The 24,760-nt window shown below is 32.1% G+C and overlaps 2 protein-coding genes across 5 annotated transcripts in view; one reads left to right on the top strand and one right to left on the bottom strand.

The window, feature by feature from the left end:
• LOC118198543 (ribosomal protein S6 kinase-like 1) overlaps nt 1-21,363 on the bottom strand; it is a 190,397-nt gene extending 169,034 nt beyond the window's left edge. For all 3 annotated transcript variants that reach the window (XR_015043533.1, XM_085825493.1, XM_085825494.1), the window contains exons 1-3: nt 20,939-21,363; nt 17,276-17,311; nt 10,179-10,296 (exon numbers count right to left, since the gene is read on the bottom strand). Coding sequence is in view for 2 of the 3 variants with exons in the window: in XM_085825493.1 (XP_085681619.1) it covers nt 10,179-10,296; nt 17,276-17,311; nt 20,939-21,037 (253 nt within the window). In the remaining variant the exon portion in view is untranslated. The remainder of the gene's footprint in view (nt 1-10,178; nt 10,297-17,275; nt 17,312-20,938) is intronic.
• Nucleotides 21,364-21,566: 203 nt separating this feature from the next.
• LOC118198470 (serine/threonine-protein phosphatase 2A 56 kDa regulatory subunit gamma isoform-like) overlaps nt 21,567-24,760 on the top strand; it is a 130,035-nt gene continuing 126,841 nt past the window's right edge. For both annotated transcript variants that reach the window (XM_085825491.1, XM_085825492.1), the window contains exon 1: nt 21,567-21,714. In XM_085825491.1, the coding sequence (XP_085681617.1) occupies nt 21,688-21,714 (27 nt within the window). In that variant the 5' untranslated portion in view covers nt 21,567-21,687. The remainder of the gene's footprint in view (nt 21,715-24,760) is intronic.

Genomic DNA, 24,760 nt, shown 5'->3' with positions numbered 1-24,760 from the left:
TGGAGACTAATAAAACCATAAGATTCAATCATTCATCAAAACCTGATTTCTTATAATTTTTTAACATGCAGATTTCTAAGGGCAACTGTTTATTTGCTCTAAGCTTCCCCTCCCAAAATAAGTAGTGGAATAGTAAAATATACTGATATTTTCTTAGATTTTAAAGAAAGCAATATCATTATGGTACAATTAATAAACTCATGGCTTTCCTTACTTATTGCTGTACACAAAAGAGGAAAATTGCATGGCAAAAATTTAGATGTTTGTGATTATGATTAGAAAATAAACAAGTTTTTTACATGTTCAGTTAATTAGTTCTGTCATTATATCAAGGAAGTTTTGAAATATTTATATCCATAGTTTTAAATAAACCCTGGATGAAAAATATCCAGAGCTGCAAATAAAATAAGAAATTTCCTAAGTTTCCAAGATATTTATTAAAAAAAATAAGGAAAACATATCGAAAATCATATTGTTTCAGTGAGAAAATACTGCTTCTATCTTAGGCAAGCAATCATATATAATGGGTAAATTAAGTAATTAAAGTGAAGGTTACTACTAAAAAGAGAAAAATATTTTGATATTATGCCCGTATGCATATAAATTGCTCATAAAGAGTTAAATATATATATATATATATATATAAACACGTACTCACACATATACATGCAGGTTTATGAACAAAAAAAAAAAAAAAAATAAAAATAAAAAAAAATAAAATAAATAAATAAATAAACATTTATAACTATTTTCTTTTAATGTCTTGATTTACAGTTTTTCACAAAATTTAGATTTTGTAACATAAATCACGACTTACTGTTACAAGTCGAATTACAAATGCTAACATATACACCTTCTTGGAAACTACCAAAGGGCAAAGCTTTGACAGTGATTGATATTTTTACAGCCGAATCTAATCAGTCCGCTTGATGATTCTCCGCAGATGTGGGGGATAAAAAAAACTACTTAACGCTTTCCGTGCATTTTGTGAAAGAAAGGTTTCGCGTTTTTCAAAAGTTTTTGTTGACAACGCTGGTGACGCTTTAGAAAACAATACCTTATCTTTCTCAGAACCTCCAGAGGGTTAATTAGTTATTCAATTACAATACCAATTGCAGTTACACAGGAGATGGGCCAAAATGTTGATAAGTTAGGTGACAACATTAATCGCCAAAACAAACGGCAGCTTGGTGATATCACACCAATTTAGCGAGATAGCCATGTATTCAATGTTAAATAGTTTTGCCCCTATATTCTCCCTTTTCTGGTAAAGCATCGCCTCTAGATTTTCATGTTAGGTTATACAAAAATGTACATATATACATATATGGAAGAGTTTCACTAAAACTAATTATGTATGTACAAAATTCGTAACAATACACCATATTTGCTGGTGTATAAAACAACCTTTTTCTCTTGAAAATGGGTCTGAAAAACAGGGTTGTCTTGTATGTCGATACTCAGTTTTTTATCGCATTCATTTCTGGAAATTTCCTCTACTCAGAGTTATGCAATTTTTTTCTTGTTTCCTTGCGGGTGTGGGACTATTACAGTTATGTAGAGTCCAGTAATGCGCATGCGCTGCCATCGACGATCACAGCTAGGTTCGTTTAAACTTTCCAATTTTTGTAATCGACTTTTAAGTGTGTGAAATTTCTACTGTTCAAAAATCCCCCTGAACTGATATTCTGGCATTAAAAAGATTTCAATTTAAAGATTAACATCAGTATCCAAAGTTTCAAAAAATTATGCAATGACTCTCTTCCTACAGTCTAGATCTCTGTCAAGTTAAGTCATACTCATACTGCATAAATGTAGTGAAATTTTACATGCTGTGGTTATATGGATAAAATGACTCCACTCGTAAACTTTCATATCTGAAATAACCCATGGATACTCAGCAAAACAGATGTTCAATTTAATTTTTGAATTTCAAATTGTATTCAGACTATCTTGTTATCTCCTTATGTCCTACATCATTATTTTTAATAAATACTGGGCGCGGGGCATATGGTGGGATTGCACGATGTACCATAGTAGGCAAACTCTAGACCATGATTTTCAACCAGTGGTATGCAAGAGAAAAATAGGTGGAATGCAAAAGAACAGTAAAAGTGAAAGTGAAAAATGTTAGTACTTTTAATGATTAAATTCAAAAATCTCGTTAAGAAAAAGAACAACTGATAGAAATTTTCTGCGATAGAACTCTAACTGAAAATTTAAAAAGTAACATGTAAACTTTTGGCTGAACTGGAAAAAAAAATTAAAGGCATTTCAAATAAAGCTATTAAATTTTTATTCCTTTTTTGCATAACCTATTTATGTGAACAAGGATTTCCTTCCATGTTATATTTAAAAATATATATATATATATATATATATATATATACAGAACAAAATTAAAAGTGGATCCTAATTTACAGTTAAAGGTAAGTGGAATACGACCAGACACAAAGAAGTTGATCTCTCTTAAACAGGCCCAAATTTCACAATAAATTTTAGAATAAAATATCATAACTTAAATTTTGATAATTAAAATGATAACTAATTTTTAATCTAATACTTTTTATGTTTGCATATTTAATGCAAATAGCCAACAGCTAGTGCAAATGGCAAAATATATATATTTTTAAATATTTTTATTGAGAAATTGAAAAATAATCATTGTAAAATGTAGTGGTGGTACTAAAGTTTTTCAATTTTTGTTTAGATGGTTTGCATTAGTCAAAAGGTTGAGAGCCGCTGCTCTAGACTATTTGGAAAGCTTCAGTTGCCCAACTCCTCAACTTTTCTAAATAAATTCTTATAAAACTTGCAATTTTCTCCACTTTTTTCCCCTTCTCTCTCTCTCTTTTTTTTCAATAGTTAGTTAGTGTGGGAAGGCAATACCAATTGAACCATGTTACATCGCTGGTGTCCCTCATATTTTTACCTGTACCTGTTCAATTTTCTTAAGCCTTCAGCACACGCGCAACACTGCGCTATGTTAGTACACGCGCAGGACAAATTTTACCCCATTGTTTGTTTTTCGGAGTTCACCCCCTAACGTATAAATAAATGCCTTTTCTTTGTTTAAAATGAATGTATAAATGACTAATAGCTTTGTGAATTCTGTTAAACCTTTTTTCCAGGTTTAATTCGAGATAATCTTACTTTAAGTTATACAAACATTTCCATACTGGTTACCTAAAGTAAGCCATGAAGATCGAAATTTATGCAAAATTACTGATTTACTTAAAATTACCTTTTCTAATATAAGATACATATATGATTTCTTATATTAGAAAAATCAGTTTACATATGTACATATTTTTTAAACATAAGTGTTTATTATAAAGAGTGCTTTGATAAAGCACTAGAGGAATATGAAAAGGCTGCATTCTTACTAGCTTTTTTCCTTAAAACTCATACAATTATTCATATCAAGGAATAGATTCTAAATACGAATATTACAAAATATAAATAACACATAGGTTTTCCGCCTCCCTACCCGAGTTTATTATTCAAATAATCTCGCTTTGAAAAATCCTCACATAGTGTGACAACATATTTTTACAAACAATTTCTTAAAGTGAAGGTCTGCTGCATTTTCTATTCATGCCAAATTTTTTACTCGAGTTTTGAGTTTTTCAAGAGAGATAGAATTCAAACCCTTTTTAGGACATGTTCTTTTACAAGCTCTAATGCTAAATCTTTGAGAAAAGCTCTTCGGTTCATATTCACTTGGTCGTTATTTGATCGATGAATAATAAAAGCATTTATACCTGCAATGTTCATTAGTCCGAGAAATAATGTTAGAGGCCAGCGGCAGCATTTTCTTGAAACAGACCAAGTTCCACGTAACTCATCAACAGTATAAACATCCCCTTTTGTAGAGTTTCAAAAAGTTATCATTTTGAGCTCGAGCTGCTCTTTAGACAATAAATCGATTTGGTTATCCTCATGCATGGATGATAGAACAAGAAACGATTTATTTCACGGAAATTCTTCTGGAATTTCACTCTTATCCTTTCAAAGTGTCCCAAAACATGTCAATCTGTGCTTTTTCAATAATTCATTGGCCAAAGGAATGGTCATGTACCAATTGTCAATAGGTTATATTTCTTTCAGTGCCACTTATGGGTGCAATAAGTCTTCGTAAAACATCCAATGCCACATTTGATTGTCTATATAGTCCGACAGGCTGCTGACCTGCATAAATTTCTAGGTTGTATGCGTAAAATGTACGAGAATCACACAAAGCACAAAGTGTTTATTCCATATCTTGGGAGCTTACTTTTATATATTGTCTGAATTGAAACTTTTCTCGAAAGGGTTCTAATTTTTTTTCTATAGTACAATATTCAGATAAAGAATATATTTTTCGTATGCTTTTGATAAAACATTTCTATTAAGTGCAAGTCTAGCCGTCATCTTTCGCTCTGCTCGTAAACTTATGCCATCAAACCTAATACACCTCAACAGGAAGTGGAATCGGTTGATAGACACTGTCATTTGAAAAACAGTTATTCCGCTTCCGTCAGCTGACCACAAATCTTTGCTTTGAGAAGTGCTGCTCTCAGCACTCCAGCGCAATATGATAGGAAAAAAAACTTCTCCAATTCGGCTACGTTTATCTCTTGTGCATCACGTTCTCTAGAGAATTTGTTTCTTATTGATGAAATGTAAATGTTTGTTAATTTCACCAAATATTCCATTATTTATTCATCAAAAATTTGTAATAAACACTCAGTTGGATTTTTCAAATTTCTAAAGCTTTCCTAGACACTAGGTAAATGTGTCACTATATGGTGCGGCCGTATCCGAACGTTTTTTGAGGGTAATTTTTTACTTCAAATTGTTCCATCTTTTCAAACATAAAAAATCATCTGATGTCAAAGAAGATATGCTCCCTAAATCATGTTAATAATAATATTACTGTTCAGAATCAGTTTCGTGAGCCCTTTCAGAAATATTAACGCACTCAGAAGTGGAATCTTCAGTTTCGCTATCAATTTCAACACTAGCGAGAAGAACCTGCAGTCGTTACTGTTCTCACTTGTACACACTCATCTCAATGAATGTCTCCCTAGAAGTGAAATGTTAGTACACGCACGGGGTACCTACAATCCCATTGAACAGTCATTCCCCGAAAACACAAAATCCGAAGGACACGAGAAAAATTCCTCAGGACAACCCCTTCCTAACCTTGATCTTGAAGGGTACATGAAATACTAGAAAGGTCACATATGATCTTCCCTTATTTTCTAAGAATCCAGTGCGTGTGCTGACGGGTTAAATTTGTTGGCAAGTTATGGCTCAAAAACAATGCCAGCGTTGCTAAAGCACAGCATAAAAACTATGTGTGATTGTGTATGCTAAAGAACATGAAACTAGGGCTGCAAAAGGGCATTTCAGGCCACCCGCAACTGAGAAAATGATAAGAATTGACAGAATCAAGAGACGAGTGTGCAGGTTTTGATGAAGAAAATTAAAAGGTGTTCTTTCCCAGATAGATTGGGTATTTGCAGAAAGTATTACTTTGTATTTGTATTACTTTACATTTAAATACTGTAAATTCATTATAATGATCAGTAATCAAGGTTTATCTTTATAAAACATTTATAAAAAAGGGGGTGTCTTATACATCAGCAAATACAGCATATACCAAGACAGATAAACTAAGTTGCACTAACTCACCACAAGAACGTGCTGTATGTCATAATCTTAGGCAATGTGGAGAAAGGAACATTAACTGCTCAGACGGCGAATAGGAAGGTTGGTGCAGTTTCCCGTCTTGTTGTGTGTAGATAGTGGGCTAAAATCAATGGCGAGTCAACTGGATGTTCACTGCAAACTGGAAATGAATTGCATAGACATTCATCCTGAAATCCCTGTTGTATATGGTGAGAACACAATTTCTTGGCAAGGTACTGAAAATTGGTGTCAAGAATTTGAAGGCCAAACCAGAGGCGTAGGCAGGGTGGGGCAACGGGGACATTTGTCCCCGGGCACAGCTTTCAGAGGGCGCTAAATTGATGTTACGAAATTTTGTCCCTGGGTGCCAAAAACCCTAGCTACGCCTCTGAGCCAAACGCACGGATATCATGAACAAATATTGTGAAGGGAGGCCCACAGTGTCAAGTAACTTTGCAAATGTTGACTGTGTGGAAGCGATCATTAGAGGAAACTGGTGTATAAAACTGTGGGAAATTACCAGCTGCTGAACATTTCATATGGCAGTGTTCACAAAATCTTTGGATTTTGTAAACTGTGTCGAAGATGGGTCCCCATCTTCTCACCGATGATCATAAGGGACAACATTTCAAATCCTCACTGGCATTTATGCAATGTTATTCTACAGAGGGCAATGAGTTTCTAAGGCAAATCATCACGGGGTATAAAACTTGAGTCCATCACTTCACCCCCAAAATGAAAAGAACATTGTTGGAATGGGTGCACACCTCATCACCACAACGAAAGAAGGCCAAGGTCCAACCTTCAGCAGGAAAGGTGATGGCGATAGTGTTCTTTGACATGGAGGGTTTGGTGCAAGTGGAATTTATGCCAAAAGAATCAACAATCAGCTTGGCCAAACGCACGTATTGTGAACGCACGTATATTGAAACAAACGTATTGTAAAACATTGAACTGGTTGAGTAAAGCAATTAAAGAGACGAACCAGGGAAAATTGAGCAACAGTGTAATTTTGTTGCACGGTAATGCAACACCTCATAAGGCCCGCCAAAAGTGCGACCTGCTGCAGCGATTCAAGTGGGAGGTATGGCAACATCCTCCATAGAGTCCTGACTTAGCACCATGCGACTTTCATGTTTTCGGTAAGCTGAAAATGATCTCAGTGGACAACAATTCCAAAATGATAAGGAGGCAAAAGCAGTTGTCTCTGTGTGGTTCCATAGGGCTGGAGGAGATTTCTATGCATCCGGAATGAAAAAGTTGGTTGTCCATTCAGAGAAATGTTTAGAGTCTCTTGGGAACTATGTGGAAAAGTTAACTTACATTGTTTGCTGTCAAAGCCCTGTTGCTTTTGTATCAACAACTTAATAAATGGTCATAACTTGGAAGTGCAACTTACGTTTTTATTTGCCCTCGTATATATATATACAAAGACATAAAGAAATTTAGAATATTTCAAAAAAAAAAAAAAAAAAAAACAGAAATTGAAATTCATAATTAATAAATTTCCAATAAAGATAAAAATGCAACAATGATTTTAAAAATGTTAAATCCAAAACATTTCTAACAAGCCAACCCTTCTTCAAAAACCATAAAATTTAAAGAAAAATTAACAAAAACAGAAGAGGAATTCAGTCAATTAGTTTCAAAGTTTCTCCCCCCTGATGAAGTGACATTGAGATTGATATATACATACAAAAACATGCCTAGTATTTTCGTGCATTAAGCTACAGAAAAATTATTGTTACAGAGATAAAGTAAGAAATTTAGAACTAATATTTCACAAAGACCAGAAATTGAAATTTCTTATTAATAAATTTCAAATAATCATATAAATGCAACAAAGAATTTAAAAATGTTAAAACCAAAAAAATTCAAACAAGGGGTGGATGAACTTTGAAATTAACTGAAATCTCTCTTCTACAAGAATCCTTGCTTTTCTGTATCCAGAATTAGCCGATGAACTATTTCAATTTATTTTAATTATTATTACAGAAGTTCACCCAAAAATTCTGGCCCTTACCCAAGGCAAAGAAAAAACATCCTTGCTTTGGGAAAGGGCCAGAATTTTCAGGTGAACTATTATGACAGTCCTTTTAAAGCCATAGTACATGGTCCCCATTATGCATATCATGCAAATAGTATCTTAAGACCATGGTCCTATAAATTTATACATTTATGCATTTATTTATTGCTTTAGCATTTGATTTGTTTTACACCATTATTCTTTAATACTGCATTGATTTTTCTTATTTGTAAATATGGTTTCCTTTCCAGGTATTGCACTGCCTACTATGTGCACTCCTTGGGAAGGCAGCAATGTCACGAAATTTGTACAACATGAAAAGTCTGAAGAAGGGAAGCCTTGCTGGAAAAATAAGATTACAAGGGCAAGTCCATTTAACATTAAGTAAATGACTATCTCGCTAAATTGCCAAGATATCGCCAAGCTGGCAGTGGTTTTACTCACTTACTTTTGTTGCCAAAAGCTATCAAGCTTGGTTTGATCCAGCCCCTATATAATTGGTACTGTAATTGATCTCTATGCATATGTATGTCACTGTACTGGTATCTGGACCTCAGATATATCCTTAACGTCCTTCATGAAAGCTTAGTAGTGAAATGAAAAGTTGTACAATGATACACTACTTGATCACTACAAATTTCAGGTAATAATGTGCTGAACTGAATAATGTGCCATAACTGAATTTCATGTAATGGCACAATATGTCAATGTACGTATGTGCTATCATAATACCATCAATGAAGAACAGGTTACCAACTCCGTTTGGAGGTGAGGTGCACCAATACAGCCCCAAACTAAGATGCTCCCTTCAACATGTTTTCAAGTTGGTGCTAACGTTGTTTTTCCAATTTGGGGCTAGACTTTCACAACACATATTGTCTTCCATCACTCTCGAAAATGTTAAACTAAGATTTGTCGGACAAAATAACTGTGTTCCAAAATTCGTCTGATAAATTAACATGAGATTTTGTAAAATCCAATCTCTCTTTCCTGTTTATTTCTAAAATGAAGGGTTTCTTTCTAGCTGCCCTTCCATAATAACTTCCTCTATGTCAAACATTCTGTATAGTCTGTACACTAAAAGTTTTATGTGAAGTATTAGCAACATCTTTGGCTACCTGGGTGCACATTTATCTTAGGGTTTTTCTTAACCTCATTGATAATGCCACGTTTTATCTTGCAGAAAACATTTGAGATCGTCCACTTCTAATCTTATTTTTCGTCGACCCTGTCTCTTTGAACTTTATTACATTTCTAACAGTAAACAAATTTATGTTCAGTTGTAATCCTATAGCATGATAAGTTAAACCCTCATTTTTGAGCTGAATAATCGTGTTTTTAACATAAGCATCCAACTCCTTCAACTTCAAAGCCAGTTTATCACAGTATTAGCAAAATAACATTTTAAAAGTTTTGAAGCAGCACTGCAGACTTTACATTAATAGGGTTTCTTATCGGTATAAACATGTGACATCAACGTAAAAAAATTTGCATAGCAGTTAGAAAGTATTGGCAAAGGCCAATACTTTTTTGACATAAAAATTTACGTTTTTGTTGTATATTTTGTGTAAAAGGCATATTAAATTGAAAGTTTCATTATATTTGTGTGTTACCTCCTGTGTTCGTTATGTCCAGCTAAAACTGTCAAATATTTCCTGTATTAGGAAATATGATCAATCATAGACAATTGCCAATACTTTTTTTTAACCCACTGTACCTTCCAGTAGTTTTGAGGAATGGAAGGTATCAGAGATTTTTCAGTGGCCATGTGAAAACTTTATAAGACCACAGAGAGCATCTGCTCTTAGTTTGTAGTTCAGAGTTGACTTCACAGTATTAAGAGTACTGCGAGCTCCATGTCTTAGATGTGCTTGCATTGTGCTATGTTTAACAATCTTACTAGTTTGAAGTGTAACTACTGATTGTACTTTGTAATACTGAGAACAGCTATATGAGTATTTTTGTGTGAAGTTCCAGAACTGTACTTTGTTCCTTTTGGTAAAATAAATTTTATTAATTACCATTAGTTCTGTGTGCATTCAATTTATTATGAACCCGTATATGCACAACAATATATATTATATATGGAAATAAATAACAGGTGGAATGCTTCTCGTCACAAACAAATAGTAAATTATTATAATTACAGCACTGGCTATTTGATGATGGTTTGCATTGCTGATTTATCAATAATCTTAATGCCATTAACAAAATGAGAGCTGTAATAATAAGGAAGTACATATTTTGCATATTGAAGAGATTCACAAACATAAAATTAATATATACAAAAATATAAATTTATTCAATTTAAAAATTTTGTCTTATTTCAGAAAAAATTGCTAATAATTTTAAAAAAATTATGCTACAAAAATTATTATTGAGCCATTACATTTATCAATTTGAGTTTCAGATATATAAATAATATTTATATAATATGTTAGATATATAAAATGATTATGAAAATAGCATTTCTCACCAAACAAACGAGCTTTTGCAAATGCAGGAAAAGTACTTTTTAAGTGAAGATTTTGATGTATTGTGCTCAGTGCCTTGTGAAGCTTTTTGAAATCATTATATCGTTTCCAAACGGTCACCTTTAGTAAATAACAAAATATCAAGCTTACATGAAATATCACACATATTAGATTCTTATGAATGCAATAATTAAAAGTTAACATTTAAAGAAAGAACAAACACTTTTTAGTAGTGTCTGATAATCCACAATCCCTGACAAAAGTTATGGAAAATTATTCATAAAGCAAAGCAATATATAAATAAAATAGTAGGTGACAAGACACAATGTTACCAAGAAGCACTTAATGGCAACACAAATATGTACGTAGAAAATGTCTATTTTGGCCAGTACATGATGCTAGGTTTGAGTAATTCTTTCACATTTTTTAAGTGAAAATGGATCACTGCATATGTGGGAAGAATAATAGCACAAAAAAGGATTTCTTGAAAGAGATAAAATTTTTATTACATGTCTTTCTTGCTGTTTTAATTTTATTGTTTGATTGCTCTTGTATGAGCGAAAATGTTAAAACTGCACCTTTAGTGCTATGCTACCATGACTTCATGCTAGGTGAATAGTAGTGATTTAAGAGTGAGGAAGTAAAACAATTTACACTTATGACATTAATATCTTCATGGATAATGAAAAGCTTGAACATGAAATCAAAGTTATTATCTGCAGTTTTATGCTCATGAAAATCTAATTTTAGAATATTTAAGATTTCTAGGAGTTTACCATGGCCAAAGAAGTTATCTAAATTCTCTGATGATTTACAACAGTTCTAGTATATATGAATAATTGGAATTTGAAATTGTATCAGATTTTAGTATATTCATATAGGACTTTTGTAAATTACAGTACAAAGTCTGAAATCCGGACGTCCATTATCCAGAATGATCTAAAATCCAGACCCCAAAGACACAAACTTTTTTTTTGGTATGCTTTACGCATTCACATTTGATTTTTCCTTCTATAATAAAACATGTGGAGTTTTTCCCTTAACCTTTTTGCGACTGCGCACCTTTGTTTAAGACGCTCATGTAGGATGGAAGGCAATCGAAGGCAGTCACCATACAGGAAGAAGGTTTTGCATCACTAAGCCTAATTATATATATATATATATATATATATATATAAAAAAGGGGGGGAAAAAGTTTCGCTTCTAGCATCATAATTTTTGGTATCATTTTAGATTATTACTTGAGCTCTTATATATATATTAAAATTAGCACTTAACTTTTTTCCCTTTATTTTACATGAAAATATACTAAAAAATTGTTTATCTTGTAAAATAATTTTCGGAAGCGCTATTCAAATTATTCCAAAGTTTTAATTGATAAAATACATCAATAAAGTTTAAAATTAATAAAACAACACAATAAAGACTATTTACAGTAAGAAGTAACAACATTTAAAATGAAGACTGAGTGTGGTAAATCTCGAAGCATGGAGAAGTATCACTTTCTAACTCTCAGAAAGAGTATCACGTTATAACTCTTTAGAAAATGAATCATCACTCTCATTTGCGTTAATAAATGGTTCATTGACCATAGGAGGGTATTCTTCCTCTCATAAATAGCACCTTCCCGCCATAATAGACTGGAGGTGAGGCTTTCCGAAATAAAAAGAGAAGAAACGGAAATATATCTGAAGGAGATGCAAAACGTAACAATACTCCACATACTAACCCTAAACGACTGTACATAGTAAAGGAAAAAATAGAATAAAAAAAGGAATTGGATTTAAATCAGACACACGAATGTTTTCATTAGCACGCAGCGATTTAAAGAGCTCACCTACGTTTACGCTTTCCCCTCCCCCCACCCTTGCAACAGCTGATGAATAAAATACCAAAGTCAAGCTGAATATATCAAACTCAAAGTCAGGAACCTAAAACTGCGTTCATTTCAAAAGTAATATATATAGGATGCCATCTAGTGGCCTTCAGAAAAACGTTCCAGCTTAAAATGCGTATACGCATCACCCGTCCTCTGAATGCAATCTCTAGCGGTGCGTGGATGAGATGCCCGGCTGTAAGAGACGTTCTTAGGGAATGCGTATATAGGACGCCCGTCCTGAAAGGGTTAAAAATTCTGATTCTTAATTTCACTTAGGTACTAAATAAAATACCTCGTTATGAAAAGACAATCAAGTAAGCATAAATTTGTGAGATTAATAATTGGGCTCCGGAACTGAGTGTCTGCTTGGCATATATCTCAAACTTAGATATTCAATTATTTTATATCCCTGATGCCAACCTGGCGAGTCATTGCTTATTGCATTTTACTTTCATCACCGCATATTTATCAATACATGACAGCTCAACTAATAACTCATGTAGTAATGCCTAATTTTTTTTTTATATTAGTAATTGAATAACAAGAGTATGGCAACCCTTTATGCTAACATTACGCTTAACGATGATTATAGATTTTTAAATGCTCTACGAAATGTTGACGAGGAAAAATTGAACAAAAATTTCTTTTCATATGCTAAAAATAGATTTTGTTAATGAAACTCATAGGCCAAAAGATTACATTTAGTGCTATTTTAATACAGAATAACTGATTTGTTATTCACCATAAACCCAGAAGCAGCAGCAAAATATGGCCGCACCGGACGGCACAATTTAGGGAAGACAAAAGTTTTGGAATTTGGGGAAGCACTGAGCGACAAAATTAAGGGATGAGAAGATTTTCATAATTTAGGGAAAGTACCGAGATCCAAAGTTTAGGTGCAGCGAAAATTTAGAACTTAGGAAGGTGTTTTGTAGCAAAATTTAAGACTTGCAGACTGCACCAGGCGGTATCTAGCGCTGGCCCTAGATAAAGACTTAAATATAGAGGGGTTGGACAAAAATATGGAAACACCTTTAAAAAACATGTTTCTTTGCTTAATATGGTGTAGGAAACCCGTTGGCATCCAAAACAGCTTGCAGTCTTCTCGGAATGGATAAATACAGTTCCTGTATGTTTGCCAAGGAAATATTATACCATTCTTCCTGCAAAACGGTGGCAAGTTCAGATAACGATGTTGGCAATGGATAACGAGAACGCACTTTCTGTTCCAATGTAGACCACAAATAATATTCAGGTCTGGTGACTGTGGTGGCCAGGGGAGATGGGACAACTCATCCTTGTGCTCAGAAAACCAGTCCTGGACAATGTGAGCTGCATGAACAGGGGCTTTATCGTCTTGGAAGACACCATCACCATCGGGGAAGAAAGTTTGTACCATGGGATGAACTTGATCGGCCAAAATGTTCACATAAGTCTTGGCAGTCATGTGCCCTGACACAGTTATCATGGGGCTAGCAGAGAACCACGATATGGCTGCCCAAACCATAACAGAAACCCCACCATGTTTCACTCTTGGCAACAAGCAGTCTGTATTATAGGCTTGAGATGGCGTTCTCCAGACGTAAACTCAGCCAGAAGTGGGAAACAATGTGAAAGAAGACTCGTCAGACTATATTACTCGCTTCCACTGCTCCATAGTCCAGGCTTTATGACTTAAACACCACCTTTTCCTGCTACGGGCATTAGCATCACTGATGAGTGGCTTCTCAATTGCAGCACAGACAGCAATTCCCTTCTAATTGTTTTGGTACTCACAGGGTTCGGTAACACAACATTCATTTCAGCAGTAACTTTTGCAGCTGTGGTCTTCTTATTTTTCGTCACAATTGCCCTTAATGATCGTCTGTCACGATCACTCAGGACACACTTTCGTCCGCGCTGTGATTTAGCAGATGATGTTTTTCCGCTTTTCAAATATGCGGAATAAATCTTCGATACAGTACCTCTTGAAACACTAAACATCTCGGCTACCATGCTTACGGAAGCACCTACCATACGTGCTCCAACAATTTGCCCACGTTCGAAGTCTGTTAACTCTGACATAATGCAATGACAACCTCACATAACAGTACTCCGACAGCAACTGAACTGTTTAGCACATTTACGAAGTTGTATAGGTGGCGTCAGTAGTCAAAAACGCCAGCGTCACCTACATATTTCATTAAAATCAATCTTTCTTTTCAAACATGAATTTCACAAGGTGTTTCCATATTTTTGTCCATCCACTGTATGTGAGAGTTTATGCCAAAGGATCTACAAAGCAAAAGCATGTTTCGATGTCCATTAAACAAAAAGTGGAATTGTTGCAAAAAATGGATAAAGGTATATCTGTCTCAAAATTATGCGAGGAGTATGGCATTAGAAAGTCAACTGTATATGACATAAGAAAAAAGAAAAAGGAACTTTTTAAAATTTTTTGTGGATTCCGACACCCCACTTGCAATGAAAAACAGAAAAAGTGTTCGTTATGCTAAAAGTGATGATCATGACAAAGTGATGATTGAATGGGTCAGATAGTGTCGAAGCGAGGGCTTGCCATTGATGGGTCCAATGCTAATAGCTTAAGCCAAAATATTTCATGAAGAAATGAACTTAAACACTCAGTGCACATATTCAACAGGTCGGTTAACCAAATTAAAAAATCACCATGGTATAAGCTGTAATGCTGCAGAAACGCACAAGTACAAACCTTTCGTAATGGTGCAATATAATAATTTTCAGTTGAGTGATTAAACTTATAGAAGTTGTGATTTTCAAGTTTTATCACAAAATAGAGTTAAATGAACAGATTGCTTCAAATGTATCATTTGAGATTAGCTGATCTTCAAAAAGGAGAAGCAGTCCGTAATCCGGACTCGTCGGGACTTCGGATTAAGGGTTTTTCCGGATTATAGATTATCAATTTAAATCTGGTAAGATGGCATGCGGAAATTATACAATTAAAAATATGAAACCGTAATTTATGAAATAAAGAGCAATTATAATCTAAAGAGTATCAGAATTTACACACACAAAAAAAAAGGGCTTAATATTTATCTGTTTACTTTATTAAACATTTCTTTCAATGCAAGTTGTTTAAGTTGCTTCGTTTTTTGTGCTAAACATGCATGCGTAAACATTAAAAGCGCATGCGTAAACATTAAATGTGCATACGTAACATTAAAAGCGCATGCGTACGTTTGTGGCTTTGAGGTCCGGATTACAGATCATTCTGGATAATGGCTGTCCGAATTACAGACTTTGTACTGTACAACCCTTATAAAATTTTGAATAATCTTCATATAATGTAGGTACAATTTTGTATGTACTTGCCACTCATACAGGCAGAAAAATCCAGCTTTAGTTTCCTGTATACAGGAAAATCCATAAATATCATTAAGCAATTTAACCGAGATCAGTGGAAATTAGGTATCTTGTTGTGCAGAATTATTTTCAGTAATCACTGGAGTATCATTATTAGACTAGCTGATAGTAATTATTATTATGCAGAATGAATGGTCTAAACATTTTTTGCATGACAATTTCTGAAGGAGTGCTGCTTATGATTTGTGGTTTAATAGTTTCTTTTTATTTATTTATTTATTTTTTATTCTGTCTCAAACTCAAGTCTTTCATTTTCATTGTTATTTATCAGTTATTATCTGTTCTTCTTTTGATTATACAGTCAAAAGTCTTTAATCCGGACTCGTCGGGACTTCGGCGATTCCGGATTATAGATAATCAGTTTAAATCTGGTAAGATGGCATGCAGAAATTATAAAATTAAAAATATGAAACCATAATTTATGAAATAAAGAACAATTATGATCTAAATGGTATCAAAATTTACAAAAAAAAGCTTAATATTTATTTGTTCACTTTTTTAAACATTTCTTTCAATGTGCGCATGCGTACAGCATACATTACGCATAGTCGAAATTAGAAAATTTCAACCAGAAAACTATTTGATGCGTATTCGTGATATTTATAATGAATTTTATTTAAATCATATCAAAGACAGAGTACATCGATATGAAATACTACATTTAGTAATGAATTGTAAGCCGAAAAAAATAAAAACATCTGCCGTGAAGATAAGGATAGTGCTGACAGATCAACTTCCAGTTCATTGCACGCCGCGATGTTCCCCTTCCCCGCAGAGCAGCGTGAAATTGATAAACAGATTTTGGAATGGTTAGAGAAACAAAGAACATGCCTTTATCCATTTTTTGCAGCAATTCCACTTTTTGTTTGATGGACATCGAAACGTGCTTTCGCTTTGTAGATATCCTTTGGCAGCTCCAGAATCGGAAATTCGTTTTGACATAATCAAAGTTCAAGCTTACTTTTATAAAATTGCTCTAACAGTCTGCAAAAAATAATAAGCCGGATCCAATTAGAAGATTAAAAAACAATGCAATCTGCAACATTCACTGAAATAGATAATTTTAGCTTAGCTTATACCATCCATTATACATTAAATGCACATGCGTAAATGTATTATGCGCATGCGTAAAGGTATTACGCACATGCGTCATCGCATTAATGCGTTGACGCATACACAGAAAGTTTGTAGCTTTGAGGTCCGGATTAATGACTTTTGACTCTATTGCCACAAGATCCTGTGATGTGTTAGAGGGTGCTAGTCTTAGTCTTAGATATGCTGAAGATCATACTTACCCTTCATTATTTAAAGTCTCATGCTGAGGTGAGAGAAAAGATCGAAGAGTACTACATTATACAGGTACATTCAAAAAATAAGCTTTCTGAACACTTTCCCACTATTTTAGGAAGACTATTCCCAAACTATAAAACACTACTAAACGTTTTTATCAACTTAAAGGACTTGATCTTTAACAGCAAAATAACATAGGTTACATGTCTAAGAAAAGTGAGTTTCTGTAAAGAGCCTTTTATGGGAAAACTGTTTTATATTCACACTGCACATGGAAAAAATCACAAAAACTTTCAAGTTTCAGTCTGTTCACATGAATATGAAAGTGAGTCAAACAAGTGTTACTGTTTGATCACAGATGGGAATCAGTTGAAAGAGAAAGTTGCCAAATCTAATTCTGAAAAATTTTAGGATCAAATGATGGCTACCAGACACTCTATATGACATAACAGTTTAATTTTTTTGAGATAATGTTACCAAAGGGAAAGTACACATTTCACTTTGCAGAAGACCATAAATATAATTAAAAATGAAATGATATTTTACCTCAGTTACAGCTTCAACCGAGTTTTTTGGAAATACCTGAAAAAAAAAAAAAAAATATCAGAAGCCAAATTTTAGACAGTATCTAGAATAACAACATTCATACATTTAAAAAAAATTTATTAATAAACTAAAATTAATAATTTTGATTTTGCTACATTTCTTATGTATATTATTCTGAGTATGAAGTAATTCATTTCAGATAAAATGCCTAAATATTACATGCTTAAGTTGTGTTTTCTTTGCTCAGGTTTAAAAAAAGACCAAGAAAATTGGTACTTTTCCATTATGCACCTGCAATGCTTTTTGGCAACAGTGAAAGAAAAACCAAATACACACCGAAACTCAATGATAGCGGACCAAATCATATGTCTGTCTATGGGTGTTTATCACATTTCATTGTATGTTTACGATTAATGGACTTGCCAAAATGTAATTTTTGTAAGGAAAAGTACTGAAAAATTTGAGGACTCTTCAGTCATTAGGACCAGATTCAGAAATATATGTATGCTGTTTGTGTTCATGTATGCATGCATATATGTACACATGTACTTACATTTTAAATATATTTTTAACGTTTAATAAGAGCTCTCTCATTCCCTTTATTTTATGAACTTCATAGATTAAAATGTTCTATAAAAACTAGTGTCACGATTTTCATTAATGCATAATGCTTAAGTCTCATGGATACAATCTGAAATATTTACTGCTCAGAGGTTCAAGTTTATTTTCATAAAAAAAATAAATAAATGGAACAGCTTTAGTATTGGTCCTTTTGGCGATTTTTTTATTTGGCGACAAACTTCGGTCGCCAAGGTAGACCCGGTTTTGAAGATCGGAAAAAAATGGCGGATTGTCAACAAAACCCGATCTAGACTAAATAACAATCCTAACAAATAAGCTCTTAATCAAATAAACAGTCTTTCTCTAATTTTCAATATTTCTAGTACTGCTATGATAAATTCTTGAAACACTACTGTAAATGAATTTATGACAATTATTATGTAATGAGTAATGAAATTTACAAAATGTTAATATTTTTAATTACAAAATATAATGTATTAAACATTAATATTTTAAGTAGCTAGTTCATATTTATATTTTATTATATTAGTACTTAGCTAATATTTTAAATTTACAAAAATTTAATTACAAATTTTATTATGTTTATGAATAATGAAATTTACAAAAGGTTAATAAATGCATTTCAAACTAGTATATGTTACTTTAGTTTCTTAGATTCTGTTATTAAAAGAAAATAAAAAAATATTTCAAAGTGAAGGAAATCAAATTCAATTATAATAGGCAAGTTTTGTACCAGTGTTAGAAATATTTTTTATGATTAAATATTGTAAATGGTAAAAATATTAAGAAGTGTGTATTTTTTAATCCCTCAATTTATTACAAGTAATTTATGATTATAATTTAAAAGCTAAAATTAAATTATCATGAGTAAATTTTGTACCAATGGTAATAATACAACAATCATCGTAAATGATGATTTCTGTGAAAAATTCGAACAGTCATTGGAATCCACTAGTGGTGGAGTGATAGCCACTGAACAGTGGTAGTTCAGGCTGGCTATATGAGAGTTTTAGTAGTTTTCCGTAGATGTAATGTGAATCTGAGCCAGTTTCTCATAAAAAGTATTTATGAAGGCATCCTTCTTCTGCTAGCCAGCATATGTATTTATTTTCTATTCATAATTCTCTCTTATTTTCTTATTTCTTAATTCTAAATCTTACTTCTGAAGAGAAGAAGTGTTGCATCTATAGGTCGAAAAATATGGTCAACATGTTTGCAAAATCCTGTCAGTTTTGGAAAGCATTTAAATAAACTAAATAATTTGTATGTGATGAAAAAAAAAAAAAAAAAAAATCATTACACTATTTCATGTACTGAATAATAATTAATCAGGAAACAAAGTATATTGTAACGTTCCTTTATTTTGTAACCAGAGTTATTTTATGCTTGGGATCTTTACTGTCAATTTCCTCCATCCGTTTTCTCACCAGAATCCAAATGAAGTTTTTATTTTGTAAAACAAACCGTGTTTAGCCTTTTGAGGCCACATTAATAGGTTGCTAGATAAGAAAAGATTTGTAGTCTTCAGCCTTGCATTATAATTGCTGATAATTGAATTCCATGCCAGTTAAGTTTTTAACCAACTTTGCATTAAATTGATTTGTGCAGCCTTTGGGCTACAAATTTATTTGAATTTAAATTTTACATTTGAACTTAATTGTTATCATAAGTTATCTTGCCACAAGTGGTTGACTGAGTCGTAAGCACAAAGTGTGCCTTCTGTTCTGGACATCTAAACTTTATAATAGAATAAAAGTATATCTTAACTTAATAAGAATATATCTAAACTTTATGATAATAACATTTAAAGACATTGAAATCAGTATCTAAGTGCTTGCCATGTAGTCAAATTTTTATATATAAATTGTACTCTTACTTTTATTATAGAGTTTTTATTACAAAAAATTCAGATTTCTGTTAGATAAAATGTTTAAGTAATGTAGAAAATTTGCATAAAATTTAAAATAAAAAGTCGACTGTTATGTCAACATACTATTAATAAAAGTAATAATACTCAGTGAAGGTTATTCATATACAGCTGTTAGGTTGTAAGATTTACAAAATTTGAGAACTCTAAATTATAAGCAATATATTCCATAATCTAAGCAACATTATATTTTTTATAGTCAGACAAATTATGAAAATGTTATAAAAGCAATAAGGAAACCTGATTTTGGTCCTGATTTGAACCTATGAATGCATGCAATTACACATCCCTATAGTTCTAATATGAGGTAAATAAGTATTTTTAGACCATGGTAATTTTGATCTCCTTAGCAAAGGAAACACGAAGAGTTTATCTCATGCTACTGAAAATGTGTTTTCCTTGGGGGGGGGGTGGAGTTTATAATAATATGCATAGTTGACATATGAAAAAATGTCAAGACTCATGTAATGTAATATTAACAGCACCAGTTTTAACTATCAAAAATTTGGCTTTTTAAAAAATATTTTAAATGTTGTGCTTTCTTAACACAAAAGTAACTTTAAGAAAAACACACAATTTATCCCTCCTGCTCCGATACCTATCAAATTCTTAAAGTTATGTGGACAGAAATGGCGGCATGTTTGAAGATCAGTATTTAGGGTTTCCAAGGTTATCATATTTTTTCATTTATCGCTCCAAAATGTTGCCAAACAAATTTCTTGCCAAAAAGGACTAATACTAAAGCTGTGCCAAATAAATAAAAAATTAAAAAAAGGATATGCTTTGATTAAAAAGTTTTCCAAATGAAATCAATACCTTCATATAAACATTATAAGTCTCACGGCATAATAAACAAAAGTAATATCTTTATAACATTAGAATTAAAAAAAAATATCACTTACTCTGATTCACCAATGATTCAAAATACAAAATGAAATTCAAAACTTCAAATGAAAGAGTAATAAGAGGCGTGACTGTTTTATTAACCCAATTACGATACGATGAAATTATATACCACAACCACTGAATTTTAATGTTTATTGCAAGCTTACGCATAATAGTAAGTATCTGCATGAAGTAAAATTGTTTCAACATATCTAATAAGAATCATAGTTAACTACATGTACTTTATTAAAGTAAAACAGTATACGTACTTTAGATGTAACTTTATACAAAGTATACCCCTTTTTATGAAGCACCGGATTAGATACATCAATAATTCTCACCCAAGGATCCTTATTATTTTTAGACATTTATAGATACCGTAGAGAAGTGCTGCACAGCGACTAAAATTTGAATGTATAATAAATTTCTTCAGGTCGATTTTTTAGTAATGTGCATAAAACATTAGTAAACATTCTGAGCATCTACTAATTGCGAAATTTAAATAACTTCATTCATTTCAACATCTGTTTAGAAATAAAACTAGACAACCTGTAAAGAAAACCCCTAATTTTTGTCTAACCATTAAATTATTAATAGGCAAGTAATACATCATCCACGATTAATGAATAAATTAATTCATAGCAAGTACAAAACTCTGCTTTCTGCAATTACTGCAACTAGCGCCACGCTTAAATATTCCTTATGATATTTGAAAGCAGACGAATAGGAAAGGGTGAGGTAAAAGTATTGATTGCTTTTGAAATATAGTTGAAATGTATTTAATTATTTATGAGTAAAATAAATAAAGAAAAATATGTATTATAATTAATAAATCTGATTTGCATTATATCATACTATATTTTCAATTTAAAATAACATATACAATTATTTTGAATTGGCTTACGAAGAAGAAGAAATCAATCTTCAGACGGAGAAAATGGAATTTTTGGCAACGACAAATGTAAGTGTAGCGTAGCGTAGGCCTTGAGCCATGGTAATGTTTGTGTAATGAGGAGAGATGCCGAATAAATCCGAAAAAGAAAAGGTGAGCTTTAATTCAATGATTTCTGGATTGTTTCGAATATCTGTGCAATAAAATATTATGTATTATTTCGAAAGATGTGCAGTTTTGTCGTTACGTGTTACTGCCTGTTCTTCATATCGCGCATAAGTCATATATCTTTGTGGGAAAAAAATAAAAAATAAATCACCATAAATGTTGATACAGGGACACATGCAATATTTCGTATGCTTATGCCTGCTGTAATATTTCAGTGTATGGATCGGAACGTTAAATTTTTTTTAAGCTATATTTTACTCTTACATTTAGCCCATCATTTTTCCATGCGTATCTTAATCTGACCAGTGGCAGAAATTGATCATCTTAATGCTGTTTTTTTTTGTTGACAAACATAGTGTATTTACGTTGTTGGAACTGATTTTTAGAACGAGAATTTATCGTATTTTTGTTCAAGATTCATAATATTACTTTCGAGATTTATTTGAAATTGAAGGTGTTGAAGAATTCAAGAGTAAAATCGAGCATTTCAACAACATTTGGCGACTCGTTAAAATAATACTAACAGACTTAGTTTTTGACCTTTATTTAACCGATTCCTGTGTATCTTATGTAAAGTATGTTTGCATTTTAATTTTCCGTTATTTGTAATGCACATGGGATTCAAAAATTTCCTTAGTCAAGTTCTGTATTTATTGTTAAAAAAGGAATTTGATTAATATATTACATTATTATTTGTATTTCCATATTTAGACTTCATTTGAAATTTCCTGTAACAGTATTAGATCCAGTCGTGTTAAGTGTATATCTGATGATCTTATGAATTACTGATAATATGTGGGGAGTGTGTAAACGTTAATTTTGTTCACATCTTTTCATTATTGACTTTTTTCAAACATATTATTCAGTTCTATCTTTTTGTTGAAAAATACATTGGAGGTGAGTTTAAAATAAGAAATAAATTTTAATGTACAGTGTTTTCAAAATATTTGTTTTTTGCATTTACAATAGTACAGAGTCTAGTTCTAATTTTAATAATTATGTGTTATAATAATGTAGCTCATCAGTATTCGTAAGTTTATGAAAGGTAAGTGCAGCATTTATTTTAGTGACTTTTGGTTATCCTTGTGAACTTTTATATAACTGCATATGAAAGCATTAAAGATTAAAATCATAAGCATTAAAATGTAGGATAAAAGCCATATGAAATCATTTCCAGTGAATTTTTCTGCATTTGTTCAATTATTCCTTTCTGAATGTTATTTCCTGCCAGAAAAAAAGTTGTCATTGGTCCTTTTTATGGTTGAGCTGTATTCTGCATGAACCAGTATCGGGAAATCACGTTTTGGTGAATAGCTTTTATTTAAATATTTGCTTTTGGTAGCTGAAAATATTTCTATCTAGTGATAGCACATATGAATAACAGGTCAGTTATTTTTGTAGACTTTTGCATGCAGCATGATAATGTTTTGTAGATGTAGGGGTACTAGGATATTGAGATGTAGGGTTGGGTCTTTCAGTATTTTAACAAGTGTTTTTAGAATTTAATGATTTTATATTGCCAGCCACAATTGATCCATGATGAAAAAAGAAAAAATTCCTTTACATGAGCTTAAATTTTTACAATTATTTTGACCTCTAAAGCAAGAACTGAAAATATTTAGTGTTTTTATTAGTGAGTAATATTTGAGAATGGAGAATCCTATCTAGTTGCTATTAACATAATGTCATGCCTCTGAAATGAAAAATAAAGGCATTTTTTCTCTTAATTAGAGAAAAATTCTCTTAATAATATCTTGCTGTCTGTTAGCACAATCTTTATTTTCACAAATAAAAATTAAAGAGAGAAAAATTTTTTCTTATACATTTGATGTTGTGTAATAAGTAGTTTTTCAAATATATAATCAATGTTCTGGTAAAATCTAAATTATTGCCTTTACAAAGTTTCTTGTTATTGTGTTTTATAAACTTTTTCTGTAAATATTTCTAACCTCAAACATTAAGCCACTGTATATTAATTCTTCAACATCAAGGAAAATTAGATATTGAAATCCTTGGTAAAACTATATTTTAGAGTACCCCTTGGCGATTTTTGGTGGTATATGGGATACTGAGTGTGTGCAATTCTTTGACTTGTTATTTTGGCTTGCATAGCGGTGATTTTTGGCGCAAAACATATAATTTGAGAATTGACTGGGATGTTATTGATTATATAAAGGAAGTATTATACTGCTTGATGATAAAATGTCATGTGAAGTGCTAAAATTAAACTTCTGTGTTTCATGTCTAAATATATAGGTAGAACATACAATTACAAATTTGGGTACTTTTCCGTTTTGCCGGCGCAGGCGATAAAGTCGCCAGTAATGGTACAATTCATGCCAAACAGAATATCCTCGCTGGTAACCTTTTACGCCTCACTTTCAAAATAAGTCGCAGCCATGTCTCATCAGATTGATTGTTTCTTTCAATACTGGTATACAGTTACATATAATTTTTACCAGATAGTTCAATTTTATGCCCTAAGACCATTCGCGGGCGGTAATTAAGTCAATTAGGATGCAATCATACCGCTCACCCGATAGCGAAAATATAGAAAAGTAAAAGTCAAGAGTTAAATTAATCAATTATAATTAGAATGCACTAACGAAGTAAAGTACTGCGGTTTTACAAAATTTCTAAGTAAGCTATTTTTACAAATTGAAATAATTCTGGAATTTAAATGTGTATTCCAAATTAAGATTTAACTTGAAATTAATGTAGATAATTACTGAGAGAATTATATTTTTGTAGCGTAGTTTAGGTGAGATGAGATCACTTGGGGTCACATGATATGAACCGGCGAATCAGGATGTTGTACGATGAAAGGATTGTAAATCATTAAATTAATGTCTTTTTACAAATGTACTGTCTTTATTTATAAGATTTTTTTACAAAATTTTAAGCGACATTAAAATGCTATTTTTTTACAAAAATAAAGCTAGAATGATGTATAAAAGAAACCTTCAAAATAAAAAATCCTTAGAACTAACATTAGTCAACATTTTTTATGTGTATACTATGTGTTTTCACC

This window comes from Stegodyphus dumicola, chromosome 10, assembly GCF_044657685.1.
Source record: "Stegodyphus dumicola isolate Sdum_Otavi_A_Nest chromosome 10, ASM4465768v1".
NCBI lineage: Eukaryota > Metazoa > Arthropoda > Arachnida > Araneae > Eresidae > Stegodyphus > Stegodyphus dumicola.
The sequence above is the reverse complement of the archived record's forward strand: the minus strand, read 5'-3'. Positions and strand labels throughout refer to the sequence as shown.